Source organism: Lepisosteus platostomus, chromosome 9 (genome assembly GCF_059453375.1).
Source record: "Lepisosteus platostomus isolate fLepPlt1 chromosome 9, fLepPlt1.hap1, whole genome shotgun sequence".
Taxonomy (NCBI): Eukaryota; Metazoa; Chordata; class Actinopteri; order Semionotiformes; family Lepisosteidae; genus Lepisosteus; species Lepisosteus platostomus.
This window is the reverse complement of record NC_142619.1, coordinates 33,340,180-33,364,777: the sequence shown is the minus strand read 5'-3', so window position 1 is coordinate 33,364,777 and position 24,598 is coordinate 33,340,180. Positions and strand designations below refer to the sequence as shown.

The following is a 24,598-nucleotide window of genomic DNA, read 5'->3' as shown; positions in this document are numbered from 1 at the left end:
GCACACAGAGAACATCCATGCAAACACTGGGAGAACATACTGTACAAACCACACAGATAGCAGCCCAGTAATCGAACCCAGGGCCCCAGTGCTTCGAGGCAACCATGCTAACCACTATGCTGCCAACATTTACATTTACTATTTTCTATAGTAAAACATAAAATGACAGGAAACTTTGGAGTGGTATATTAGGAAAATCCACCATCCAAAGTGCAGAATGTGCCTCACAACTCCAGAGAAAACTGAATCCACACCATGCTCATCATCAGAGCGTGCTGTGTTAAGAAAGTCTCTGAGAGTACTTTTAAAGTATCGCCGAGTCGCAGAGATTTTCTTTGAAAGAATTCTTGCTTTCAGACAACACCCACTCCTGAGTGTCATCAAGCAGCAATAGGAATGTGCAGTGAATTGCGTTTTTTTCCCCTTTAGACATTTAATTTCCATTGTTGCATATCCAGACCAAAGTGTGAACAAAGGCAAGCCCATCATTTTCTTTCAGTTGCTCCAGCAGTTTGGGAATACATACTTGACAATGGCTGTAAATGAAATTCTTTCAAATAAAAGACAAAAAGCAGCTCATAATTCATAATATGAAATATTATAAAAAGTCACAGCATTTTCATTTTTTAATGTTTATAGCAGCAGAAGGATAATGTTTTATTGTGTATATTTATGTGCAAAAGGTGCCTAACATTTGTCAGAAGCTTAAATATTTAAGTTTCATAAACAGTAATTTAAAACACTCAAATTCAGTTACATTCCTATTTACAATATTAATTTACAAAATAATATTCTGTATAAAAATGCATAAATTTAAACTCTTCTTAAAATGAAGCTATTTCCCATTTCTATTTGAAACAGTCCAATCTGTTAAGATCATAAGTTGCTGTGCACTTCCTCTGAATGATTATAACATCCAAATTTTGCACAAAATGTGTTCAGTACTGAGGTAGTTTTCTTCCAATTCTTGATAAGAAATAACCATTTAGTTCTCAATATCTGAAGGAGAAAAACTATTATGTGCTTGTCCTGTAAGGCAGAATAGTAAGAGTCCTGTTACTATCAAACGGCTGTTCGTAGATTTCTGTATTCTGCTCAGGTAAAGACCGTTGAGTTTCTCTGGCCTTGTCTTCATCAGGTTCAGAGTCTGTGTCCACTGCAGCATAAGGGTTTTCATGTAACGTCACTGGGTTGTATGAAGTAGACTGGCTGTAGTTGGAATAGAAATCATGTTGTGGCCTCCACAGTGTCTTCCCAAAAGTTCCTGGAAAACGAATCGACCACAGGCTGTCAGAGTTCAGACTTCCAAGAATGCCTAAATGAAAACTCTAAAAGCTGACATCATTCAAGGCACTGTGATATGCACATTAAATTATAAAAGCCTCTCATTACAAAATTAATTGTTACATATTTATATTTCAACCTACCCATGAATGTGTTTGATGGCACTCTTTCCCGGGGCCTGCTGTGGTCTTGAATGTCACTTTCTGTGGATGATCCCTCGTTATGAGCATTAATTGTACTATGAAGGTTTCCACTGGGCAACTGCATTAAAACACTGGTGGCTGTTGAGTCAAATGGGTCCTCCATTGTGTTTCCACATGGATAATAATTTTTCTTTGAATATATCAGGCTTCCATTACAAGAATCAACACAAACAGCTCTCTGGTCAGCTGAGTAACCTAGATGTAAAAAAATGGCAAAATGAGAACAATATATACAAAAGAACTTCCAACTATTCCTAAGATGATAAAGTGTTAATAGTATAATGGGGGAACTATCACTATTATTAATCATACAATTACGTACATCAAAAGACACAAATACACTAAGTTAGGTACAGTAAAGCTTAGGTTCAAATACAGGAAGTACAAACAGTATGTTCAATGTGACAAAAGTAGCCTAACAATACATAAAGCTGGAATGTTTCATAACTCAGAGGAAAAACATTTACCTGTGAACCCTTCAGAGGAGTCAGTGCTATACATATTTTCCCTGGTTCGCATTGATCCTATGGTTGCTTGGTAATGACAAAGAAGAGGGTCCATTACTCCCTCAATGTCTGCTTCACTCCCATTATCCAGGTGACAAATTCCTGTAACAGTTCATCAACAACACTTTTTACTTCACCTTTTATTGATGCTTTTTAAAGTCACATCTTTTAAATTTCATTTCTCTGCATTACAGCAAATTTATAAGCCTTATAAGAGTGAAATTTCCATGGTTTTTTAAAGACATACCATTTAGATCTCTCTGTTGCATGTAAAATCCAGAAATCGAAGATGACATGAAATGATGGTTGCTGCCATTTTCTGAAAGCACGTAACCATCTTGTCTATCAGCCAATGTTCCCTGTGATGACAAATAGCTGGGAATATCTGCAGGCAGATTTGTCTCATCTAAGGAAGAATGGTAGCCAATGTTAAAAGACATGAAACCAATTTCTCTTGTTTCCTATTCACATGCAAGTTTATATTCATTTTGCTTTAAAAGAAAAGTTAATCTAACAGGCACCTATCAACAAGCAGAACTTTACACTAATCCGTTCTTGTGATGAAACAAATCTGAAAAGGGAGCACAGAGTAGTAAGCAGATTAACATACCTGTGTTTGTCACACTGCAGTCCTCATTGCGTTTTCTTGTGTGGTATATAATGACCACCCAAATAAGAGAGGTTCCTACCACACAGCATACGACAGCAATAATCACAATGCCAACTGTAGTCCAGCCATCCTCCTCTGTTCCTTGACTAGTATTTTGAGTTGAGTCACAATTTGGATTTGGGAGGACATTCAGCCTAATATTACCCCTTTCTGTCCCCAGTGTATTCGACATTTTACATGTATATTTCCCAGCATCTTCTTCATCTGTGTCCACAATGATAAGAAGCTGATTTCCAGCAGCAAAAAAGTGCCTCTCTGTCACAACTAGAGGATTATCGTCTTTTGTCCAGTTTAATTTGGGGGCTGGACTTCCACCAGCAATGCACTGTAGAACTGCAGTTTCACCTTTTGCAACAGTTCGGTCTGTCAATGGACGCAAGAAACATGGTGTTTCTGTATGGGAAAAAAACACAAACATAAGTTATTTAGTACAGCTGCAGAAATGGAAGCTAATTATATATATATATATTCTACCTCCTTAAAGTTTGCTTTTTTATTATTGTCCTAAAGTAAGCTTTTTATATGTTGTTTGTAAGTGATATGCAGTACAATAATACTGATACACTTCATTTTATTTCTAGGTCAATATTCCCTTCTTTAAAAGGTAAAATGAGCTCTTACCCAGCACGGTTAGCGTAGCATTAGCAGACACTGTCCCAGCAGTGTTTTGGGCATTACAAGTGTACACTCCTATATCCTCAGTTTTGACTTGAACTATCACAAAAACATAATCCTCCGGCATTACATGCATGCGTCTCTCTCTGGCTGCGGGAAAATCTGTGCCACCATCTTTCTGCCAAGCAATCTGAGGGCTGGGGTGCCCAACAGCTTTACACTCCAGACGGGCTGTGGCTCCTGCCCTTACTGTGAGATCCATGGGCATTTTAGTAAAGGACGGAAGCACTACAATATAAAACATACTGCAGTTAAACAGGGAAAGACATATTACAAACATTATGATATTTCAAGAAAGTGGTAACCGTCCAGCTCCAAGAAAGGCACTTTATATACTTTTTTGTAACGTAATACGTTTTTTTTAATAACAGGTAGGACAGACAATAGCGTTTGCAAACCCATACTTTACATGTTGTTATTCATTCACAGGCAATGAAAAAAGGCACTTACTGTTTACAGTGAGCTTGGCTTTAGTAGAATACGATGTGCCAAAGTGATTTGATATCACACACTGGTATCTGCCCTCACTGCTAAAGTCTACATTACGAAGCCAGAGGGTTGTATTATACTCCACAACTTCGCCTTCCTGAACACGAGGATGAGCATGATTCTCAATTTCAGCATCGTCCAGTGCCTCATTGTCTTTTTTCCAAGCAAACGTCATTGGGGAATCACTGGAACTTGCAGCAGAGCATACAAAACTCACATTGGATTCCTTTATTACTGACTGAGTCTCAGGCTGCACTCTAATCTGAGGCTTGGGGAAATCATCTGTAAAACAAAGATTTAAATTAACTTAAAATAGTAAAATTAAAAGAACTATGTTACAGACAAGCATTTATCAATAAAGGGCTGAGGTGAGCTGGTACCTAACCTGGCAGACAATGGCTGCAAGGCAGAATACACCCCAGGCAGAATCCCATTATATTCCAGGGCACATAAAAAAAAATCTAGTTCCAGGGCCTGTGCACCATGCCTCTGCCATGATGTTTGCATACACATATTGAACCGTTACACACTTTGTGTAAATTAGGTAAGTGTTCCTTCCTAGAATGTACCCATTCCACATTAGATTTTTTAAAGTCTTATCAGAAATATGATTAGAAACGAAGAAATGGTGGCAAAGAAAAGGCCTTTTAATTGTACTTTATCCTGTCCATCTTAAATGGGGGCATGAATTTTAAAAAAAGTAAAAGATACTCTAAATATTGGTCTTTAAAAAAACCTTGTACCTACAGTATGCTGAGAAATAATATCCAGCTTTCCCATAAATATTTTATTAATGTGTGTCCTCATGAAGACATAGAATGATTGTGGTCATTTCTAAATGTCTGGAAAAAGTTCAGCCTTAAAAAAATGCAATTCCTCTATAAAGTGAAAATAATCAGCTTTTGAGAAAAATCCTGTTGGAAAGTTCTTTAAACTTACTGAAAAAATTAACCTAAAATAAAATGACCAGTGTGTATACATTTTTATTTTCCAAATTAAAACCAGGTTTGGGTGCAATGAAATAACACTCTTTTTTTTTCATGTGATGAAACTAGAGGAAGCCTCTTAATCAGCTCAGTTACTCTCCACACAAAACGAGGCTGGGATGATTCTTGGGTGTCAAACATAAGGCCTTCAGGCTACAGCTAGCCATCCAAGCCCATTTGTTCAACCCCCATGGCAGTCATGGTCATCAGCCAGGTTTCAATCTGCATCTTGCCTGAGCAAGAAGACCCCACGCAAGAAGCAGGCATACTAGGTAATGTTACTGTAACAATGCTGCATGGAATTCTCTACCTTTATCCCGTCTTGGTGACCATGTTCTAATGATGTCTTAGATAAGCGTATTTTTACACAAAAAAAATCCTCAACATTTTGGAGCATCAGTTGAACCGGAAATGTATCTAATATTTGTTTTCAAAATAATATTTTGAACACTGTAATAATGACCATATAATTATGTTAGAGAAGGAAAGAAGAATAAATAGTGTTGTGTGGTTTAAGAGAAGTAGTGAAATTCATATTTCTTTGTAGAGGTGAAAGGAAAGCTTGCTTGATTTCTACAAAAGGTAACGATTTTCCAAAGAAGAAACGTTAATTTATTTGTTTGTTTTTGTATTGCCAACATCTAGAAAAGAGTGCTTTGTAATTCTAGTGTTATTTTTTCTGTCACACAATGCATTTTAACCTTGCCTTTTAAGGACTCTGCTTTATAAAAGTAAATATAAACTACAAAGACCATGGAACATGGCAAACTCATTTTTAATTATCACTGCAGGAGCTATGTTAGTTTTATCAGTTGCTCACGCAGGTTTTACAGGTAATTTTGATCACTAATCTCATAGCCAGTTTAACTCTCATTTCAGTCCTGCAGTTTATCAGCTCATATACAGTCAATCCCTCATTTTACAAAATTCTCAAAATGATGTGTAATGTGAAATTTCATATAACAAAATTCCTATTACTTCATATGTAAAAGTGTTCAGCTCATTCCAAAGGTCTAGAAAATTGTGCAATATTGCCTTAAGAGTACTGAATTGTCAAAAAGAGTATTGTTGGTTTAACATAGTTAACAAGAACATTTAACTTAGTACTGCAGTTCACAATATAAATAAAATGTGTAAAAATGGTAAACTGTTGGAAAACTGCATAGTGTGGCTAAATGCAAAGCAATATCTTTTGGTCACTTGTTTGTTTTCAATGCTTTCTGACATTTCAGACCTTATAGCCAGGAGACAAGCCTTCCTTGTTTTCTTTGATTTTGTAACATCTGAAGCACCCGAACACTTCAATCATTTTGCCGAGGCTATGTTAAAAATAAGCAGGATGTTCAATGATAATAAAATACTAAGTCAGATTAAAAGCAAAAAGGCTACAAAGAGCAGAGTTTTTGATACAGCAAAAATTCATAAAACGAGCATGCGTATAGCAATAGTGGTGTGTTTATTTTTGTAATTTGTAGATGTCCTTACAATATTATTTTCAGCAGGAGCAATACTTATGCAGTGTACAATAATCACAAATGTTATATTTTGAATGATTACAGATAACAAGGCTAAAAAAACTTCCCCTAGTGGCATCTAGTGAAGACACAGTGACTGCTAACTGCATTTTAAAGGAGGTTACGTCATAGCAAACACCAAAAACACAAAACAGCCACAAATGGCTGAAATGCTACGTACAAACATTATGTGGAATTATTAGTACTATGTATGGCCCACTAAAAATTCATTTAAATGAAAGCTAGTTCAATGTAGCAAAAGAGTTTGACTCCTCTGCACTGAACAGCCATTATCAAAATGTATTTTTTAGCAAAATGTAATTAATGCTATAATAAGACTGAAACTTACCACATACAAAATCCTCTGGGTTCACATTAAATATACTTTTTCCCTTTAACAACTGGGGATGGGCACAGCTGGCATTAATGAAGGGCAGAAACTTGTGCTCTACCACCCACGATGGCAGCCATTTCAGCTGGCAATCACATAAGAAGCTGGACGTGTTTAAGTGCCTATAGAAAGTAATTACAGACTATTAAAATTACATTAAACAAAGCTTGAAAGGAAAACAAAATTACAAACAATGAGATAGGTAAAAGGACTGTTGTCTACAGAAGTTGCATCACACTTAAGACATTTAAATTAACATGAAAAGCTATTAGCAACACTTACAATTCCTCAAGCTGCTTCATTTGTGAAAAGGCATGTCCTTGAATAGACATGATTGCATTGTTGCTCAGGTCTCTGAAAAAAGAGAGGAGGTAGCAATGAACTTAAGAATAGTTTTAAACCCGCGGCTTTAAAAAGCAGTCCTTGTTAAACATTTGGTTAATTTAATATATCTGGAGAACTGAAGGGCTGCAAACACTTCAATTATCAAAGCAAAAAAAGTCAGAGCTTAAGGGCAATTAAATTGGGCTGCACCATACTTGGTTAATCATGCAGTGCTGAGCTTTAACTCCTTTAAAATGCAACACAACTGTGAAAATCTAATTAAATGCATATGTTACTGGCTCAGAAATGCACAGCTTTTGCCTACACCCACACAAAGAGTGATCAATGCGAATTCTAGCAGAAGGAAATCCACATGGTTACATACAGCATTGGTCATTGCTTTGTGCTAATTTATGTAAAGGAAAGAAGAAAGGGGACCATCTGATATCCCACAGCTGGGTCTGTTTTCTGCAGTTTTACATTTAATATATTTTGACAACTAGTTTAAAAAGTTCTAACTATCCAAGCCTGAAAAGTAACTTACAGGTAGACCAGGGTGTCTAGACCAGAAAATGACTTCTTAGTGATGGATCTGATACTGTTTCCCTGAAGGAGCCTGAAACACAACATTTTGCTTCATGTACAAAACAGTTTTTTTTACTACTTAATAACAAAAAAATGTTTATTTTTAAGTATTCAAAACAATGTATTCATTCAACAAAATAACTGTAGTAAAAAATCAGCTAGACCTTTATTCCTAAACATAATTTCTGTACTAGCAGATTTACATTAAGTTTTGTTTCCCCATCAATTGTTAAAAACTTATTAAAATGAAAATATAAATGATATTGTACTGTTCTACATTTTTTCTTTAGGAATTATTTCTGTATGGGGCTGCTCACTTCACATTTCTACATGCATTACATTCTGCAGGGTAATAAAATGTACCTCTTACAAAAACATCTTCAGCAAGGGTTTATGATAAGAAAAAATATATAACTAAAACAATAACTTACAGCTTTCTTAAGTTGTGTAAAGCAGAAAATGGTCCATTCATGTCTTCAATGGTCCAAGAAATTTCATTGTTTTTCAGATCCCTAAATAGGATTTAAAGTCTAGTTAAAATACCCTGAACACAAATGATCTATTCTTCCTAAGCATAATATGGGTTATGCTTTTGTATATTCCAGGAAAGGTATAGTTAAAAGCATTTAAGGCTTCTTTTGTTTTTAAATAGGCCCTAGGTCGTTAATTCAAGGTACTGTCTCCTGCTGGCTTTGCATACTCTTAAGAGATACTTCTAAGGTCACATTAAATGGAAGAGGGGGCACCAATAAGTAAATAAGCAGACAAACAGAAACTCCACAGAACAGCCATTTCTATACTTAAGTCTCCAATAAACCACCCTCAGATTTATTAGATTATAACAAGTTAAGAAAAAACAAATTCTCAAGCCTGTGAATAAAAACTCATTTACTTTGGCTTGATTTTCAATGCAACAGTGTGTTTATCTACTTTTTTTAATCTTTCCAAACAACTAGCTTCCTCTTCAGATTAATGATGAATGACCTTTGCCTGTATAATCATCACCACCCCTTACCTACACACCTGCCCTTGGCTGACCTTGCACAGCTGACATTTGACTCCATTTAAAACAAGCAGAATGTCTGAAAGCCTTGGAGCTGCATTTGGTTCACTTCACCCTGGACTGTAAAAACTAAAATTCACTTTTTTTTTTTAATTACCTTACTGTATTTTATCATCTTACTGTAGCTGAAAGTTTAAAACACATATATATATAAAATAAAAATAGAACTTATTGTTTGGGAAATAATCTAAAACTGCACTAATAGCGAGTAGTTACTGTGTTCAATGCAATAAACACGGAGGCTTTAAAAGGGTTTCCATTATGGAAGAACAAACCAAATGCAGCACAAAACAAGAAAGGCACACACCATTAACAGTTTATATGAACATAATTGTGAGACTTACAAAGTATGCAAGTGGGAAAGACCCCGGAAGGCGCCATCGGCAATGAAGCTCACTTTGTTATTTCCTATGTGGAGTTCGCCAAGCAGACTCAGACCCACAAAGCTGGACTCATCTAACCGTGTTAATTGGTTTGAGGTGAGATCCCTGTGAATACAGCAATGAAGCAATTAAATACAGAATAAAGGCAAAACAATACATTATCTTCCAAAGTGTGGCCATATAAACATCTCTACAAATTTTACTGAGGTTGATTAACAAATCAATTCGCCAATTGGGAGTGTGGGAGATTGTGGATTATTGGGGGGCTTTTACACTTCTTCTAACTGAATTTCTTCAAAAATTCAAATCTGATTAAGAATTTGATTCTAGGGATAACACATGGTTAAACAAAGTTCCTCTTATTTTTCATAGATCTGCTTTTACTTTAATTTTATGCATCCTTCCACAGAAATGTATGCAGAATATTATCTGCACATCCCAGAAAAAAGACTAACTCATCTCAATAAGTGCAGACAGTAGATTACTTATGTCAAGATGCTTTTCATAGTTTTGATTAGTTAATCCACTATAAATTTAAAATAACTGATAATACAATTTTAATAATTTGCACACTATCAAAATTTGCTGTGAATTTTATTTGGCTTCAGTTATTAACAAAAAACCTATTGTTGTCAGACAGTTGTCACCTTGGAAACTTTATTATGAAAACCTCACAGATCACTGGTAAGGGGCTCATGTTTTGGCATGAACTCTGCACTCAAGTTGGAAGAGAATAAAAGCAACTCACAGCTCACTGAGTTTTTGGCAAAACTCCCAGGCATCAGGTCTGATCCTGCTGATGGCATTCTGGCTGAGGTGGAGCTGCTGTAACATCAACAGCCCATACAGCCATCCTTTATTGACTTCTGTCAGGTTGTTATGATCCATTTGTCTGCAAAAGAAAATTAATTTAAAAAAATGTAGCTACAAATTCTACTAAACATAATTTTCATAATTTCCTATTTTTTAAATTTAATTCGTAGCAAGGCTGCTATCTAAGCCAGATAGAATGAACGTAAAATTACTTATTCCCCAGCAATTCAAGAGCTTCTCTAAAACAAACCTAAATCAGTTCAAGAGCAAAAGCAGAGTTTAAGGATCTCTTCTCAGGGTCACCTTAATTAATGGGACTTAAACTGACATTAGACTAAGATCAGAAATCTAGATCACTTTATGAGCCATATACAATTTCTTGCATTAGGAATTTGTCTTTTCCCATACCCCAGCTTGCTCTCCATGAGACACACAGGCGGGGAGAGAGAAATGCACCTTATCTTTTTAAGTTCCTTAAGATACTGAATTTTACGCCTCAACACACACTGAAATATCGCAAATTGACAAGGGGGACCAAGGGGCATTGTAAAAAAATTCAAGGATATAGTGGTACAGAGTCACAGATTGTTACTTATCCCAAAGAGTAAATTGAAGACCACCATTAAGAAGTGGAAGGTGCATCATACCACCTAAAAACTACCAAAATGAGGCTGCTCTTCCAAACTTAGCAGTCAGGCAAGCAGGGAACTAATATTAGATGCCACTCTATTATTATTAACTATCTAGTCAACAATAATTCTGAAAGATTTCCTCAATGCTACGTCTGAAATGGGAGTCACTGTTCAGCAATAGACTGGTCTCCTAACAAAGTCAACCTGTGTGGCTGAGTGGCAAGAAAAGGGACTACTGAAAAAATACTTAAATCATATATGTATTATATCTTAAATAGTCTATCTTAAATCTCTTATAATATACTGCACATATGTGACAGAAGGTTTTGTAGCCAAACAATACAAAAAATTAACATTGTTCAAAATGCAAAGCATTACATCTGGTGCTAGCCCAAACACAGCACAATCCCAGCTGTCAAGTTTGGTGGTGGTAGCATCAGTTTATAGAGATGTTTTGCAGAAGCAGCTACTAAGGAGCTTCTCAGGATTTGCACGTTATATTGAAAAATGTGGTGCAAAGTACATGCAAATCCTAAAGGAAAAAATGTTCGACTCACCCAAGAATCTAAAATTTTGTTAAAAATTCACATTTTAGCAGCACAATGACCTGAAGCACAAGGCCAAAACCACACTGAAGAGAGATATCACAATGATAAGAAGAGAGTGAATATCCTTGACTGGGCAGTCAGTCCTAACTTCCAAATTTATAATGAGGCTTGATGATTGCAGTCTATCATATATCCCAAACAATCTTGTCGGAACTGACAAGGGAAACAATTTTGCCAGGAAAATGATAAAAACTACACCATCCCATTGTGCAAAGCTAGGAGAAAACAATCCAAATATACTGACTGCAGTAACTGCTGCCAAACTTGCTTCCAGCATGAATAAGGAGGATAAAGACTTGTGCAATCACTTAATGTCACTTTGTGTATCTTCTTTGCTGACTTCCTTTATATTTATAGCGGTGTTTAATTTTTATAATTAGATTGGAATAAAAAAAATATTCAATTGAAATACATTTTATTTATAATTCATTGAAATGTAACTGGAAGGATATGCATGCTTTTGTAATGCTATCAATAATATATATATATACTTATAAGCTTATACTTACAAAACCTCCATATTACTTAGCCCCCAGAAAGCACCATCCATCAGCTTGTTAATACCATTTCTCTGCAATTTCAGGGACTTCAAGGCATGCAATCCATGGAATGTCAGTCCGTCGACTTTCTTAATTCGATTTCTATTTAGTTCTCTGTAAAATGATTAAAAAATAAAAATATATGGAGGGCAATGCCAAAGAGTAACAACACCAATCACTGCTTCATGTATAAACAAAAATAGCTTACAGGTGTTGCAAATGGGGTAGCTGAAACATCTTGGGAGGAACCAAAGAAATGCGGTTTCTGTTTAGCTTCAGAATCTGCAAAGTGCTTGACAAATTACCAAAACAACCTGGCTCCATTACTGCAATTTTGTTGTTGTTCATTAATCTGAAACAAAGAAAACGGTTACTACTATTGATTCTCAATCAAATGCAGTTTTATTAAATGCAGTTTAAAAAAACAAAAAACAAACTTACAAATATTTTAAAGGCAGCTCTGGGAATGATGATGCTTTAAGTTCTATGATAGTATTACTGCTGATGTCCAGTGTTTCCAGGGATTGAAAAGATTTCAGTGTTTCTGGAACCAGCTTTGAAATCCTGTTGTTAGCTCTGCAAAATTGTAAAAAAGTAGGTTAGAATTTTACCATATAAAATAGATAAATTCCTTTAGAGCACAATCAAAGCACTCTAACAAATTATAGTTCTTCACAATACCTCTTTGCTTTAACTTTTACACTTGCAATATCCTTTTATAAATACATAGCTTGTTTTCAGGTTCCATAATATATATATATATTTTTCAGGTGTCAATACAGTGATACTTCAGCTAATTAATGCTATCAAGTTAGGTAACAGGTCATACAGCCACTGGTTTATACTGTGTTATTTTGTTTATAAGGTAATTACTAACAAGGTATTAAAAACTGGCAATTACTTTAGCGATGAATAACATTCCCTTAGTGAAAGCATACCACAGCAGAAGCCAGCAATTTCCTGAACTGCACGCCTTCTAAATTGCAGTGCAAAGCTGTTCAGTTATAAACACAACTTGCACAGTGTGCCCTTTGTAAAGGGCCTGCTGCATAAAACAGAAATTCCTTATACCGCTGGACAGTAGAGCTTATTTCAGTATTCATATTTACATCAACATAATTTAAAAAATATCTATATGCTTCTTTCATTTTGTTGATTTTTTTAATTGGGTTAAAATTCTTAAATTCAGTCGTGCCACAAAATTAAAAAAAGGGGCATTAGGAGGAATAAATTAAAAACTTTAGCAATTTTAAAAGTATATTAAATATCCCAACCTAAGGTAAACTAAGAGCATCTCTCAAGTGTAACAATTTAATATGCGTATAAGTATATTAGAAGTATAATATAGTGACCACTTCTATGAACTGTTAACAAAACTAAGCTTTAAACAAAATGTAAATAAACACATCGAACACTTCAGCCTCTTTTGGCTCCAAAGTGAGATTCTTCTTACTGCTTTTCAACATGGAAATAACCTCTAACGTGTTACTGAAATGCTGACACAGCTCCCCATTCTAACAACTTAAAATATTTATATATACATCTATTAATTTATATATATAACTAATTACTTAGTGTTAGGGATGCTGTAGGTAATCCGTTTCTACCATAATACATTTGCACAAATCTGCAGTATTTTATAGGGTGCTGGGACATTACACACTAGTTGGGTTTCATGTCTCGTGTTACCTAGTCTAAAAGTTGCAAGTAGGGAGACTAAAACCTGAATTTCCAGTTCCTTGAAAGAAATCAAACTTACAAGGCTCCTGGCTGCACCAAAGGAAAAAGAATCTGTCAACACTTTTAACAGCTTCATACCCTTCATACAGGATTCAGCCCTGGGCTTTTAAGCTGTGATGTGGCAACAGGATACGGGGCTTTAGTGTTTTTGTGCTTGCATGTCTGCTACCTTCCAGGTACAAACACACCTGGTCAAAATGTGCTCTTCAGCAACAAACTAGCATCTAATCCAACTGTAATGAATTAATTATATTCCTGACAAGCCACTGATCATTATCTTGACTTCTACAGAATCAACAGTGAAACATGTATCACAGAACAGAAGTGCAAGTATATTTTAAATCTAGAACAGGAGAAACATCTTTATAAGGGTTGTGGGACTATGGATCAAGCTATGCTGTTCATGCTGACAAAGTTACTTCCCTGATTTCTTTCAAGAAATGGCTAGATGATATGCTCTTTGGTAATTAGCAACTACCCAATGGGCTCGACAAAAATCATAATACGGACTGGACATTTATTTTGTGTTTATGTCTCAAGGGCTGAAACTGAAAGGATTATTATTTTCAGTTTAATTTCCACTGTAGGCTGTGTAGAAGAATATTTTTTTATTGTCAAGGAGGATGCTGTAGTCTATAAGCAGAGGGTTCAGGTGGCAGTATTTCTTGTTTAAAAGACTTCTTTAAAAGTCTCTTTAAAAATCAAATCCTTGACTCATCGATAAGACATATCCTTGATAAAATGAAATTGTGCAAGACCAAATAGCCTTCTATCTTCTAAAGGCTATGTAACTCAAAACAACATAATACTGTTGATTATAATTAAGGCAGCAAGCATTTCCATTATTACCAATTATTATAAAAAACAAAATTATGCCTGACATCTTTAGATGAAGGTGGATTAGAACACCCAAAAATTCAACATCCACAGATGTTTTAGGGACACATCTATGTTTTAGCACAAAATGATTAAACATAGATATGTACCTAACTCAGAGTCAAAACCTTTTTATATTACAGCTTCTTTTCACTGCTACACGTGCTTTCACTCTTTCAAAGCTTGCCCGTGAAGCTTTCCACTTTGACTCTCAAAACTACAAATAATTATGTACATCACACTTCTGTTGTATATTGGTGTTACATTGTTACATTCAGGAGCCAAGATCATCAGACCGGCACTTTATCAAATGGCAACAGCATATGCTGTATGACTTTTGTCAAATGTATTTCAAATAATTTGCAATTGATAACATTCTAATTAGCAGTTTGTTGTATCAAAACAAAAGTGTTACACCACTGTTATTATTACACTGAGTAATTCTTATAGAATGCTGTTTAATTGTTTTAATTTTATGATGAATGTTTAAGATTTATATGAGCTGAAAAGTCACTTTGTGCTTGCTGATTTTACATGAGATTGAGCTTTGCAACTCTGACTTTTTGACTATTTCTTTAAGCAAGAGGCTTCTTGGCATTTTGTCTGTTGACAACAAAAAAAAAGATTAGTAAGGACATGGGACGACACACCCACATATACATCACTGCAAGCTGAAAGCCAACAATTTGACCAAAAAATCAATATGGTCAAACCATTTTTCTGTATATGAATAAACTACAAAAGTGGAGAGTACTCAAATAAGTTTTAGTTATTATTCATCTGCTGTATATTCATATTGCAATCTTAGCTACCACCCAAAAGTCCTGCTGTTAAGCACTGGTTATGTTGTAGTTGCAGGGGTAGACATGCACAATTTTCCTTGGGAAAAACGTTTCTTGTATGTGGCTCTCACACTCATGATGTCTAGCTATTAAAGTATTAATGTTATATTAGCAGAATTGCTATACACAACAACATACCTTTATACCACTTTTTACCATTTTTCAGAATAAACAATATCAAGTGAATCAAGATCAATGGTGGTAGTGCTAAAATCCATTCATAGTTAATGTCTGACTCCTTTTACAAAGTAATTTCAAATTTTTGTGGGAACCTCTCATAGAACATAATACTGATCTGGAAAAAGTACACAGAGGATGAACCAGATCAATTCCTATGCTGTATGGACACACTAAAATAATAACTGACTACCTTTATCAAAGAATAAAACAAATAGAGCAATAAAGCTCAGGTAAATTACATTTAGCAACTATAGAAACTTTAGTTCCATGTCAATACCTGCTGCCTACTACCACGACAACATCAGATATTGCTTTTCTCAGATGCCCTCATCTTGAGAACTAGACAACAAGTAACTACACAATCAAATGTCAGAGACTACATTATGCCACTCTGCAACATAGTGAAACTTAAGAAGGAAGAAATGCCACCTGAAAGCAAAAGACTATTAATTTTTTGCCTGATGTACCCACAAGTCTGTTCCAGAGATTTGACAAAAGATACTCTTAAGGATACCAGATCTTAGAAGGACACACATTAAAGGCAGAACCAAAAGAACAAGATCACTGCTTTTTAATAACATTTGCAAAAAATGTTTTAACATTTTTAATTAAAAGGATGAATTGAATGGCCACATACTTCAGCTGCTAAGGGCCCTCCAGTGAAATCAGCTCCCTAGTTCAGTTCCATTATTGAATGCTTTTTATAGCATATATTTTAAGTACATTTTGCTGTCGAGGTAATTAAGAAGTCTAAGCAATAATAATAACTTATGTGACTCAAAATGTGTTTTTAACACTGAATCAGAAGCTGTGGCATTTAATGACCAGGGCTGAAAACAAAAACTGCTTTGTAAATGGTTTTTATTTCCTATCACTAGATCTTCAGTTCTCAGGCCAGTCCCCAGACAGACAAGCATAACATTGTGCATTTAGATAGAGAGTCTTCAAATTTGTTTAACTGATTTTCTAGTAAATAAGTTTATTAGGAGTCATGAAATTAAACCTTGGGGCTGTCTTGTCAGTCTTGTAGTTGTGTTACTACTGATTTTTTTTTTATCCTCCGAGAAGAGGAGCCCATAAAAACAGACATACATGACATATGTCCCTTCATCATTACATTCCAAAGCTTATTTTACCAAGAGTAATGACAAGATGATACTAATCAAATAGAATGAAATCACACATGGTACACAACGTTTTGAAAAAGGATACCTCAATAATCACTTAAACAAAGATCTGTGAGGTCTTGAGACAAACGTAAAAAGGTTCACATATGCAAGAAGGCTATTTCGTACATCTAGGTCACTTGGGTGTTAAAAGGTAAAGGTTTGCCTATTCTAAAACCTGGGTGCCAGCTTCAACATGGATTGTAGCTTGTTTCACACTCCCTCAACCTGTTGTGTAAAGATATTCCTCTTATTCTCAGATTTAAATGAATGTTCACATAGTTCTATGCACTGCCAGCCATGTTATTGAAGTAGGTTCCCTGGATTTTTCAAGAAATGGCTAGATGAGATCCTTATTATATAAAGCTATGAATAGCTAAGTGGGCAAAACAGGCTGAAACAGACTCCCCTCATTTGAACATTTCTTATGTTCTTTCACATCTGCCTTCCCAATAGTGTGGGATGAGCATGCTTGTGACAAAATGTAAAAATATGTTTCGTTTTGAATACAAACACTAATACTTAGGTATTTTGCTTTTGGATTTACACAAATTAGTGAATTCTAGAATTTACACACTAAGCAATGTGTATGCAGTGTCTACCAAAACTCAATTTAGCTAAATGAATGGGATTTAACATAAGGAATTCAGCTATTTCATTTTATAGTAAGCTATCATTAGAAACTTATTTTACATTGCTAAGACTAGTTCCATTTGTATTAACATTATGATCTGTCACTTCATGTGCCACACAATGGATTAAGTAACAGAAAGATCTGTACAACAGTCTACAGATAGTTAAAGGAGAATTCTAGCCTTGTTGCTTTTTGAGCATAAAATGTTTGCTTTCAAATGTGTATCAAAAACACTGCCAAAATATTTCACTTTGGAAATCTGTATGCCAAGAAGAAAAAAAAGAGCTATTAGCTTTTAGCCACATTTGGAAGTAGTTTATCTGAAAAAAATCAGTCAAACTGAGTATAATCAGAGCTTGAACTGTTTATGAACAACAGAAGCCAAAACTGCACAAAACAAGTTCTTAAAACGCCCTTAAAAAGCAAAAATCTAAGAGCAGCTGAAATCAGACTTTCTCAGCCCAGCAAGGAAATAAATGCATCACTACTTATGAGTAAATAAAATACAAATACTTTTCTGATGGTGTAAGGCACCCTTCTGTATATAATTAATATGATGGCAAAAACAAAGAAGGATGCCTGCAGGCCCAATATACTTAATACTGACTAAAATTTTCCCCTCCTGTGCTTTAGTTTTTCAAATGTAGCCCCCAAAATAAGCACTGAGGTATTGAATATCACTTATTTCTTATTTAAACAGCCAAGCAGACACAGCGGCAGCTCCATCTGACTTTGCTGACCTAAGCCCAGCATAAAAACAAGCCCCAATAGATCGCCAGATGTAAGTAATTGAGTTGTGATCATCTTAATTAATTGAACAATTTTCCAGGAATTCATGTGATTTAACTCTTCCAACTTTTCAAAAACATCAGTTGAAACTTTCTTTTCTTTATCTGGCATTCCCTGAGCAGCACCCAGAAGTGTGAGATTTAATTCAGAATTAAAGAAAGATACTGGTTTTAAGTTGTTGTAGCTATTCTTTGTTTCTTATATTAATAAAGTAAGCGGCCAAACACAGAGACGTGAAATAAGTTCATCTTATCTTCACTGCTGATTCACAACGTCTTTTAAGTACTTGATCCTCCACTCTCCAAAGCAAAGCAATCCCTGGTTTTCATTAAAGGCGCCACAGCATAAAAGGGAGTCATATGATGGCTTTTAGAAACTCTGTTCTTTTTCCAATAGGAAATACCACACACACACACATTCTCCACAAGTGCTTTGCCAGCACTAAAAAAAGTTATTTGCTTTTTGGCGTACACACATACACACACTTCTCCAAGATAAGACACCATAGATTTACTTGTCAAGAAGTTGATTATGACTGGCAGTAATTTGGAAAACACCTTCCTATCTGCAGAATTTACTGGAATTCTTAAATTTTAGATTGCACAAAGATGTAGCATATTAGACTGAACATTTAAAGAGCAACTTTTTGGGGACACAAGCTATTAAAATTCATTACAGCCAGAAACTGGAATTATGTATTAAATAATCTGAAAATGATCCACCTATCACTAGAGTATCCAAGAGCCTTTTCAGTTGTATGGTTAAATCATTTGTGTGCAACACTTGAATTTGTCATTTGTACTGTTACTTAAAATATAAATCGACTTGCTTTCTGTACCCCATTGGTGCAAGGCTGTTGGCTAAGCAAACACTGAATACAAGAATTTGTTCTTAACTGATTTACTTGGTTAAAAAGACGATTAAGTCAAAACATATTCCAATGCACAGTACTCACAGACCCATAAACATTTCTCCCCTTTGGCAACTCCTCAATTACTTCAAAAGTAAACATGCTTCAATACTGTGAGTGCAATTAGATCTTTTCTAGAACTTTATGTCTAGAAATATGACTGGCATACTGAAGGCACAGACACTTTACAAAATTTCTTAAGTATTCAAAGAACATTTCAGAAACACAATCCTGATTTAAAGTTTAATGACTATTTTTTGTCCATCCAATTTACTGCTTTTTCTAACCAGAAACCATCCCAGCACGCAACAGGTACAAGACAGCATACTACCTGGGTGGGACATCAAACCACTGCAGGGCACACACAGACAATTTTCCCAGAAGTCAAGTAACCTCTCAGCATGTTTCTGGACTCTAGGAGGAAGCCCAGAACACGAGGCGAACATACAAACTGCACACAAATAGTACCTCAGTTCTGAAATTCAACCCAGGGCCCCAGAATACAAGACAGCAATGCTAGACACTGTGCCACAGAACCTGCCGCCACATCATCCAGTCTCCAATTCTCAAGGTAAATAACGTGCTTTGTAGCCATTGTTAGAAACAATTGTCCTAACTCTTAAACATTCTATATGTGTCTAGGAAACAGTTACCCAGTCTCAAACTTAAAATATGGTACGTACTGAAAGTCTGGCTTTTCCAGAATCTTAAGCTTAAAATACAATTTCCAGTAAGGACCCTATTAATTGAGACATATATCCAATAATCCAATAATAAGCTAAACATATCATGTGCATCCACATAAAGCCCATTTCACTATGGTAAACATATAAAGATAGACAAACTATTATCCAAAAGTCTGTAATGATGCTGAGACTCTTCAGCTGTTATATGCCGTAAAAGCCATTAGGCTGATACATAACACTTATACAACCCTTTTAATAAAACAGTCAACTGATGCATTATCATAATCCACAGCAGTGAAAAAGGTAGTTCATGAACCATTTTCAGAATCACAGAAACATTTCTATGGTTCAGGTTTCAACAGATTACAAACGTATATGCAAAATATGACAATGAAATGTGTGGATATTTCACATAAAGAGTATACTGATACAAAATATCTCATCAAATAATTTGACAACATAGAACTGCAATTTGTAAAACTTTCCTTTAACAAGGAAAATCCAGTCTAATACCAAAACTTTTTTGTGATTTTGCTTTGCACCGTAATTCTAAAGCTTATAAGTTATTCATTTCCTAATAAAATAAAACAAAGGAAACACTATATGGTGTGCATAAATTAATGTACTTACAATAAGAGAACTGTAATATTTCTGGAAACTGGCCCCAAATCTGGTATAGACTCCAATTCATTGTTGTTTAATTTTCTAAAAGAAAAAAGAAAAGATCTAAATTACATGGAAACTGATCATTTCTATTTACTTAGGAACTTGTTCATTTATTCATACAGTACTCCTAAATTAGCACCAAACACATACTTACATTTCAAGGAGCTTGTGAAGCTTTGTAAATGAGTTACCATCCAGTGATTTTAACTTATTATGACTCAAATCCCTGTAAAGAAAAAAACAAAATCAGCTAAATTAATACCACAGAAAATAACAATTCGGGTTTAACATAACAGGTTCAATTTATTTCTATACAATATTTCAATTTTGGCTCTAGCTTGAAACCAATAGGAAAAGTGTCCATATTACTGAAAAATGTCTTTAAAAGCATATTTTTGTATTTTGTGGATGCGAGTGTAGGCGTTTGTTCTTAATGCTCCTCAGAACTTTGATTTCTTTAAGGAATTATTAATGGATTCTAAAGACATCAGGTTTTGTGGAACATCTTGCCAAGCAGGCCACCAGACAGCAACAGGCATGAGCAGATATGTTTTGGTCGGAGTTGAAACATGCACTAATCCTGGCAAAGGCCTAAAACAATAAAGCTCTCCAATTATTGACGCTGCTCTGCATGATCAACGCTGTGGAGCCAGACACTTTCGCTCAGTAGTTTAGCTTGCACACATCTGGAAGCCATCAAGAGACTTTTGAGCAAAACAACTTGCAATCTGTTAACAAACCTTAGGAAAAATAAAATATCTGATTTTGTGCTATGCATCCTTTATTTTTTCAAATTTATTTAAGAATAGCTGCAAATGAGAAGAGTCCATTTCACACACGGTTAAAAGTATACTTTAATGATTAAAACAGATTGCATAAAAAGGTAGTGTTATACAGTTTTCGTAAAGGCCAAAAGGAAGCTAAAAGTTTCTGAACTGGCCTACACAAAACAGACAGATAAAGATCAACAAGATAAACTGAAGTTTCAGACACCTTCAGTTCCTTAAGAAATCCTGTGTTCTGTATATTCTGATAAGAAGAGTGAGATATATCTCTCTGTATATGCCCAATACATGTATAGTCCTTCAAAATGTTCTTAGAATCAAGAATGAATTATGAACATATGCATGCCGGCCAATTCCATTTTTTATTCTTTAATTTTATTTCATTTACTTTTAAGTATCATTACTTCTAACCAAGAAAGCACAGTCTCAGAACTAACCTAGTTAAAGGCAAATACACCGCACTTCCTTTCCATTTTCTTTTAAGTATATCTTGGTTTATATTCAAGTTTTGGATTTGTGTATATTTTTATTCATTCACATTATATATAATGTCAAGCCAAAACGTTTCAACAATATATAGCAGTAAAAAGGGATTCTTTTCAATAATGTGCTTTTGTGAGGTGTAAACAGAAGATGGAGGAAAAAGCCACAATATCTGCAGGACTACACAGCCACCATGTGATAAACCCATGTGGACCAATACGATCTCTTCTTTCCATTAGCCACAATAAAGCCAAGTTAAACATTACACCCTTCACACCTAGTACAATGGATAATATGTACTGCATATGTACTGCAATAGTTAACACACATCTGAATATCTATTAAAAGAAGATAGAAGATCTGTTTTCTTTAAAAAAAGTATACTTTTTTCAGTTTTTGTCTCAAAAATTTCCTTCTCCTAGTTTACAGAAACCTGAATCTTATGTAGAGCCTTTCAGAGTTGGTCTGAAATGCAAATCCAACAACAGGTCTTAATCAGTTCCATCAGGGTCTTTGCAGCTGCTAATTCAGCAAAAACAAGCAGTGCTGCAAAACAAAAGACTAGCCTGTTAAGGTTTAAGACGCTCAACAGTAACTCGTAAATTAGCCTGTTAGACACCACAGATTTTTTAAAGCAGCTACATATATTTTTTTCCAAACTACCAGACCACGTTTTTAACATGAAGACCAGATTTCTTTTAAATTTACTAGTTTCCAGCCAAACAGTTTAAGGAAGTAAAATTTTCACACTAAAAAAAACTTAATGAATTTCAATTCATCATTCTATTTTGTATTGATTTCTCCGGTATTCGTTTTATTGCACCAGTTCCAAATATTACGCCTACATCCAAAATTTGCGTTACTGGACAGAATATATGCTTATATATTACATTATATGTATATTTGCACACTTTCATCGCAAAATAGTTACACATTTTGAATTAAAAAAAATATAAATCGTGCCCTTCCTTCTTATCTTACGTTCCCTGGAAGCTCGTGACAAAGGGTTTTTAATTTCAATTAGATAAAAAGTGTACATTATCAGATTTAGGAAAATTGTGTTTATTTCCTTCTCTTTTAAAGGTTTAAAACCCACACACTGTACGTGTTTAACTGAAACTATTTATACATCCCTGGAACTATCGGGTTTTGAAACTACATTCAGGTCACTTCACTGCAGAGCAGTGTTTACATTGTCATTGATGGAGGCGCTGTATTATCACCAGCAATTACCCTTGTGACCTCAGGTACAAAAAAGTAAATAACACTAGCAAACTAAAACCAAATCCTCTTAGAAAAATAAAAATGTGAAAATCGACTCCCTCGAGTGGCTCAGAATTTCCAATTAGCAGGGATGAGAATGTTTTTTTTCTTATTGTCATAATTAATAAAAACGACGGTTTAAATATTAGTGTGTAAAAGGACTCCTGGAAACGATGCTCTAATTTTGTCCCCCATGATTTTCTTTATACATTTTATGTTTTGTTTTTAATTATGTGTTGAGAAATCACGTTACGTTAAATTACGTGCCTCCACATTAAATTGTTTTTGGTTTTAACTAGTCCCAAACCACATATAACTGTAACTTGAGATGTTATGAGTCTAGTCTCTAAAATTCACCATGCCAAATGAAACTCGACAGGAATCTTTAAAGATTAATTTACAATATATTTCTAAACAGAGGTCTGAAACCTAAAAAATGATTTTTTTTCTAAAATCTTCATTCTTATACGATTTAGGCGCCCTGCTGCCATTCAAATCTTAAGCCCCTCATGTCAATACAACCATTCACATTTCATGAATAAGGCAGCATGACCCCAGAAGAGGAATTTGAGTAGAATTAGCCACAACTAATTGAAAGCCTTCCTGCATTTTGAGAAAGGGGGAAGGGAGTACCACATACATGTAGCACAGAAACATAAAAAAACACTTCATAAACAGGTATACAAATAAACCAACTACAACAAGTTATATATGTAAAAAATATAAAAAAGTCTACATCAATTTTAAATATACTGATATCAGACAAAGTAGCATTTTCTCAAAACGTGCTGTTTATCCCTTTTATCTTTATATCATATTTTTTACGTTATCTGGCACTAATTACTTGACACATTTTGCTTATATCGCTCTTAAAAAACTATTGTAATGTAATAAATAGGTTAAACTGAAATACATCATATTAAAATAAAACGACGTAGAGCACTTGAAAGTAAGGAATTATACATCCTACAATGGAACATGCGCCACTTCTCCCGAAGTAATTAAACGCATATATGCTAATAAAATATGCGCACTTCAGATGAGCCATCCATCTGTACCGCTAAGGCCCCAGTTAACTGCATTCTCTGAAATTTTCTGAAACGGGTTGAAGCCATTCAATCCATATAAGTAATTCAGTTGGAAAAGCAATTCTTTTAAATATCAAAATGATTAAAGTTCCCAATTAAACAAGATTGTTTTAAAATCCTTTTATCTTTTCTATCAACACACTGAAGTGGCAATTTCTGTCAGAAATTATCATAATTCACACTGTAGCATTTAGTTACCGAACTTTAAAAGTCAAAGGAACATTTTGGTCACCTCAGTACAGCACGAGTTGTCAAACGTGAAAAGGTAGCAAACTACCGAAATCCTTACAAACAGTGCAGAAATAAATCAAAAGCTTGCGGTGCAAACAATACAAGTATCCACTTACAATTGCACAATCCAAGGAGGGAGATTCCCAGGAACCTTTTCCAGTTTTCTCCTACTGCAGTTCAACAGATCTCCAACACATCCGCAAGGAGATGGACAAGATCTGTTTTTTCCATAAAATCCCGACGTTAGATCCACTACCGACAACAGCAAGAAAACGATGAAAAGCTTAGCAGCGCAAAGCGACTGCTTCGCAGCGGACATTTTTGACAATCACTTCAAATCCCCCTTTGCAGTCAAACTTTCCTTTTACGCAGTACAAAAATGATAAATTTAAGAAAGTGAAGCCCCTGTCCTTAGAAAAACATTAAGATGTTGTGAAACAAATTGTAGCGTCTTATATTCCTATTAATAAGTATTCGTCCTCTTTCGAGTTAAATCGGTGAAATTCTTTAAACATATGGAACGCAAACAAAAACTTCCCCCACTCCCCTTAAAAACTTTTTCTTTCTACACTCCTTTTCGTTGCTGCAGTTGCA

General features: G+C 34.9%; 1 protein-coding gene across 1 annotated transcript; it reads right to left on the bottom strand.

Annotated features, from left to right (window-relative positions):
* Positions 1–616: 616 nt before the first annotated feature.
* On the bottom strand, positions 617–24,598 carry lrig3 (leucine-rich repeats and immunoglobulin-like domains 3). The gene is made up of 19 exons (XM_088644771.1): positions 24,121–24,598; positions 20,309–20,380; positions 20,119–20,193; positions 12,107–12,241; positions 11,874–12,017; positions 11,636–11,779; positions 9,822–9,965; positions 9,035–9,178; positions 8,059–8,139; positions 7,587–7,658; positions 7,001–7,072; positions 6,677–6,840; positions 3,789–4,109; positions 3,285–3,566; positions 2,604–3,056; positions 2,241–2,399; positions 1,955–2,095; positions 1,428–1,682; positions 617–1,264 (listed from the first exon to the last, which is right to left on the bottom strand). Exons 1-19 carry the CDS (start codon positions 24,321–24,323, stop codon positions 1,017–1,019), a joined length of 3,309 nt encoding a protein of 1,102 aa, XP_088500897.1. The 5' UTR covers positions 24,324–24,598; the 3' UTR covers positions 617–1,016.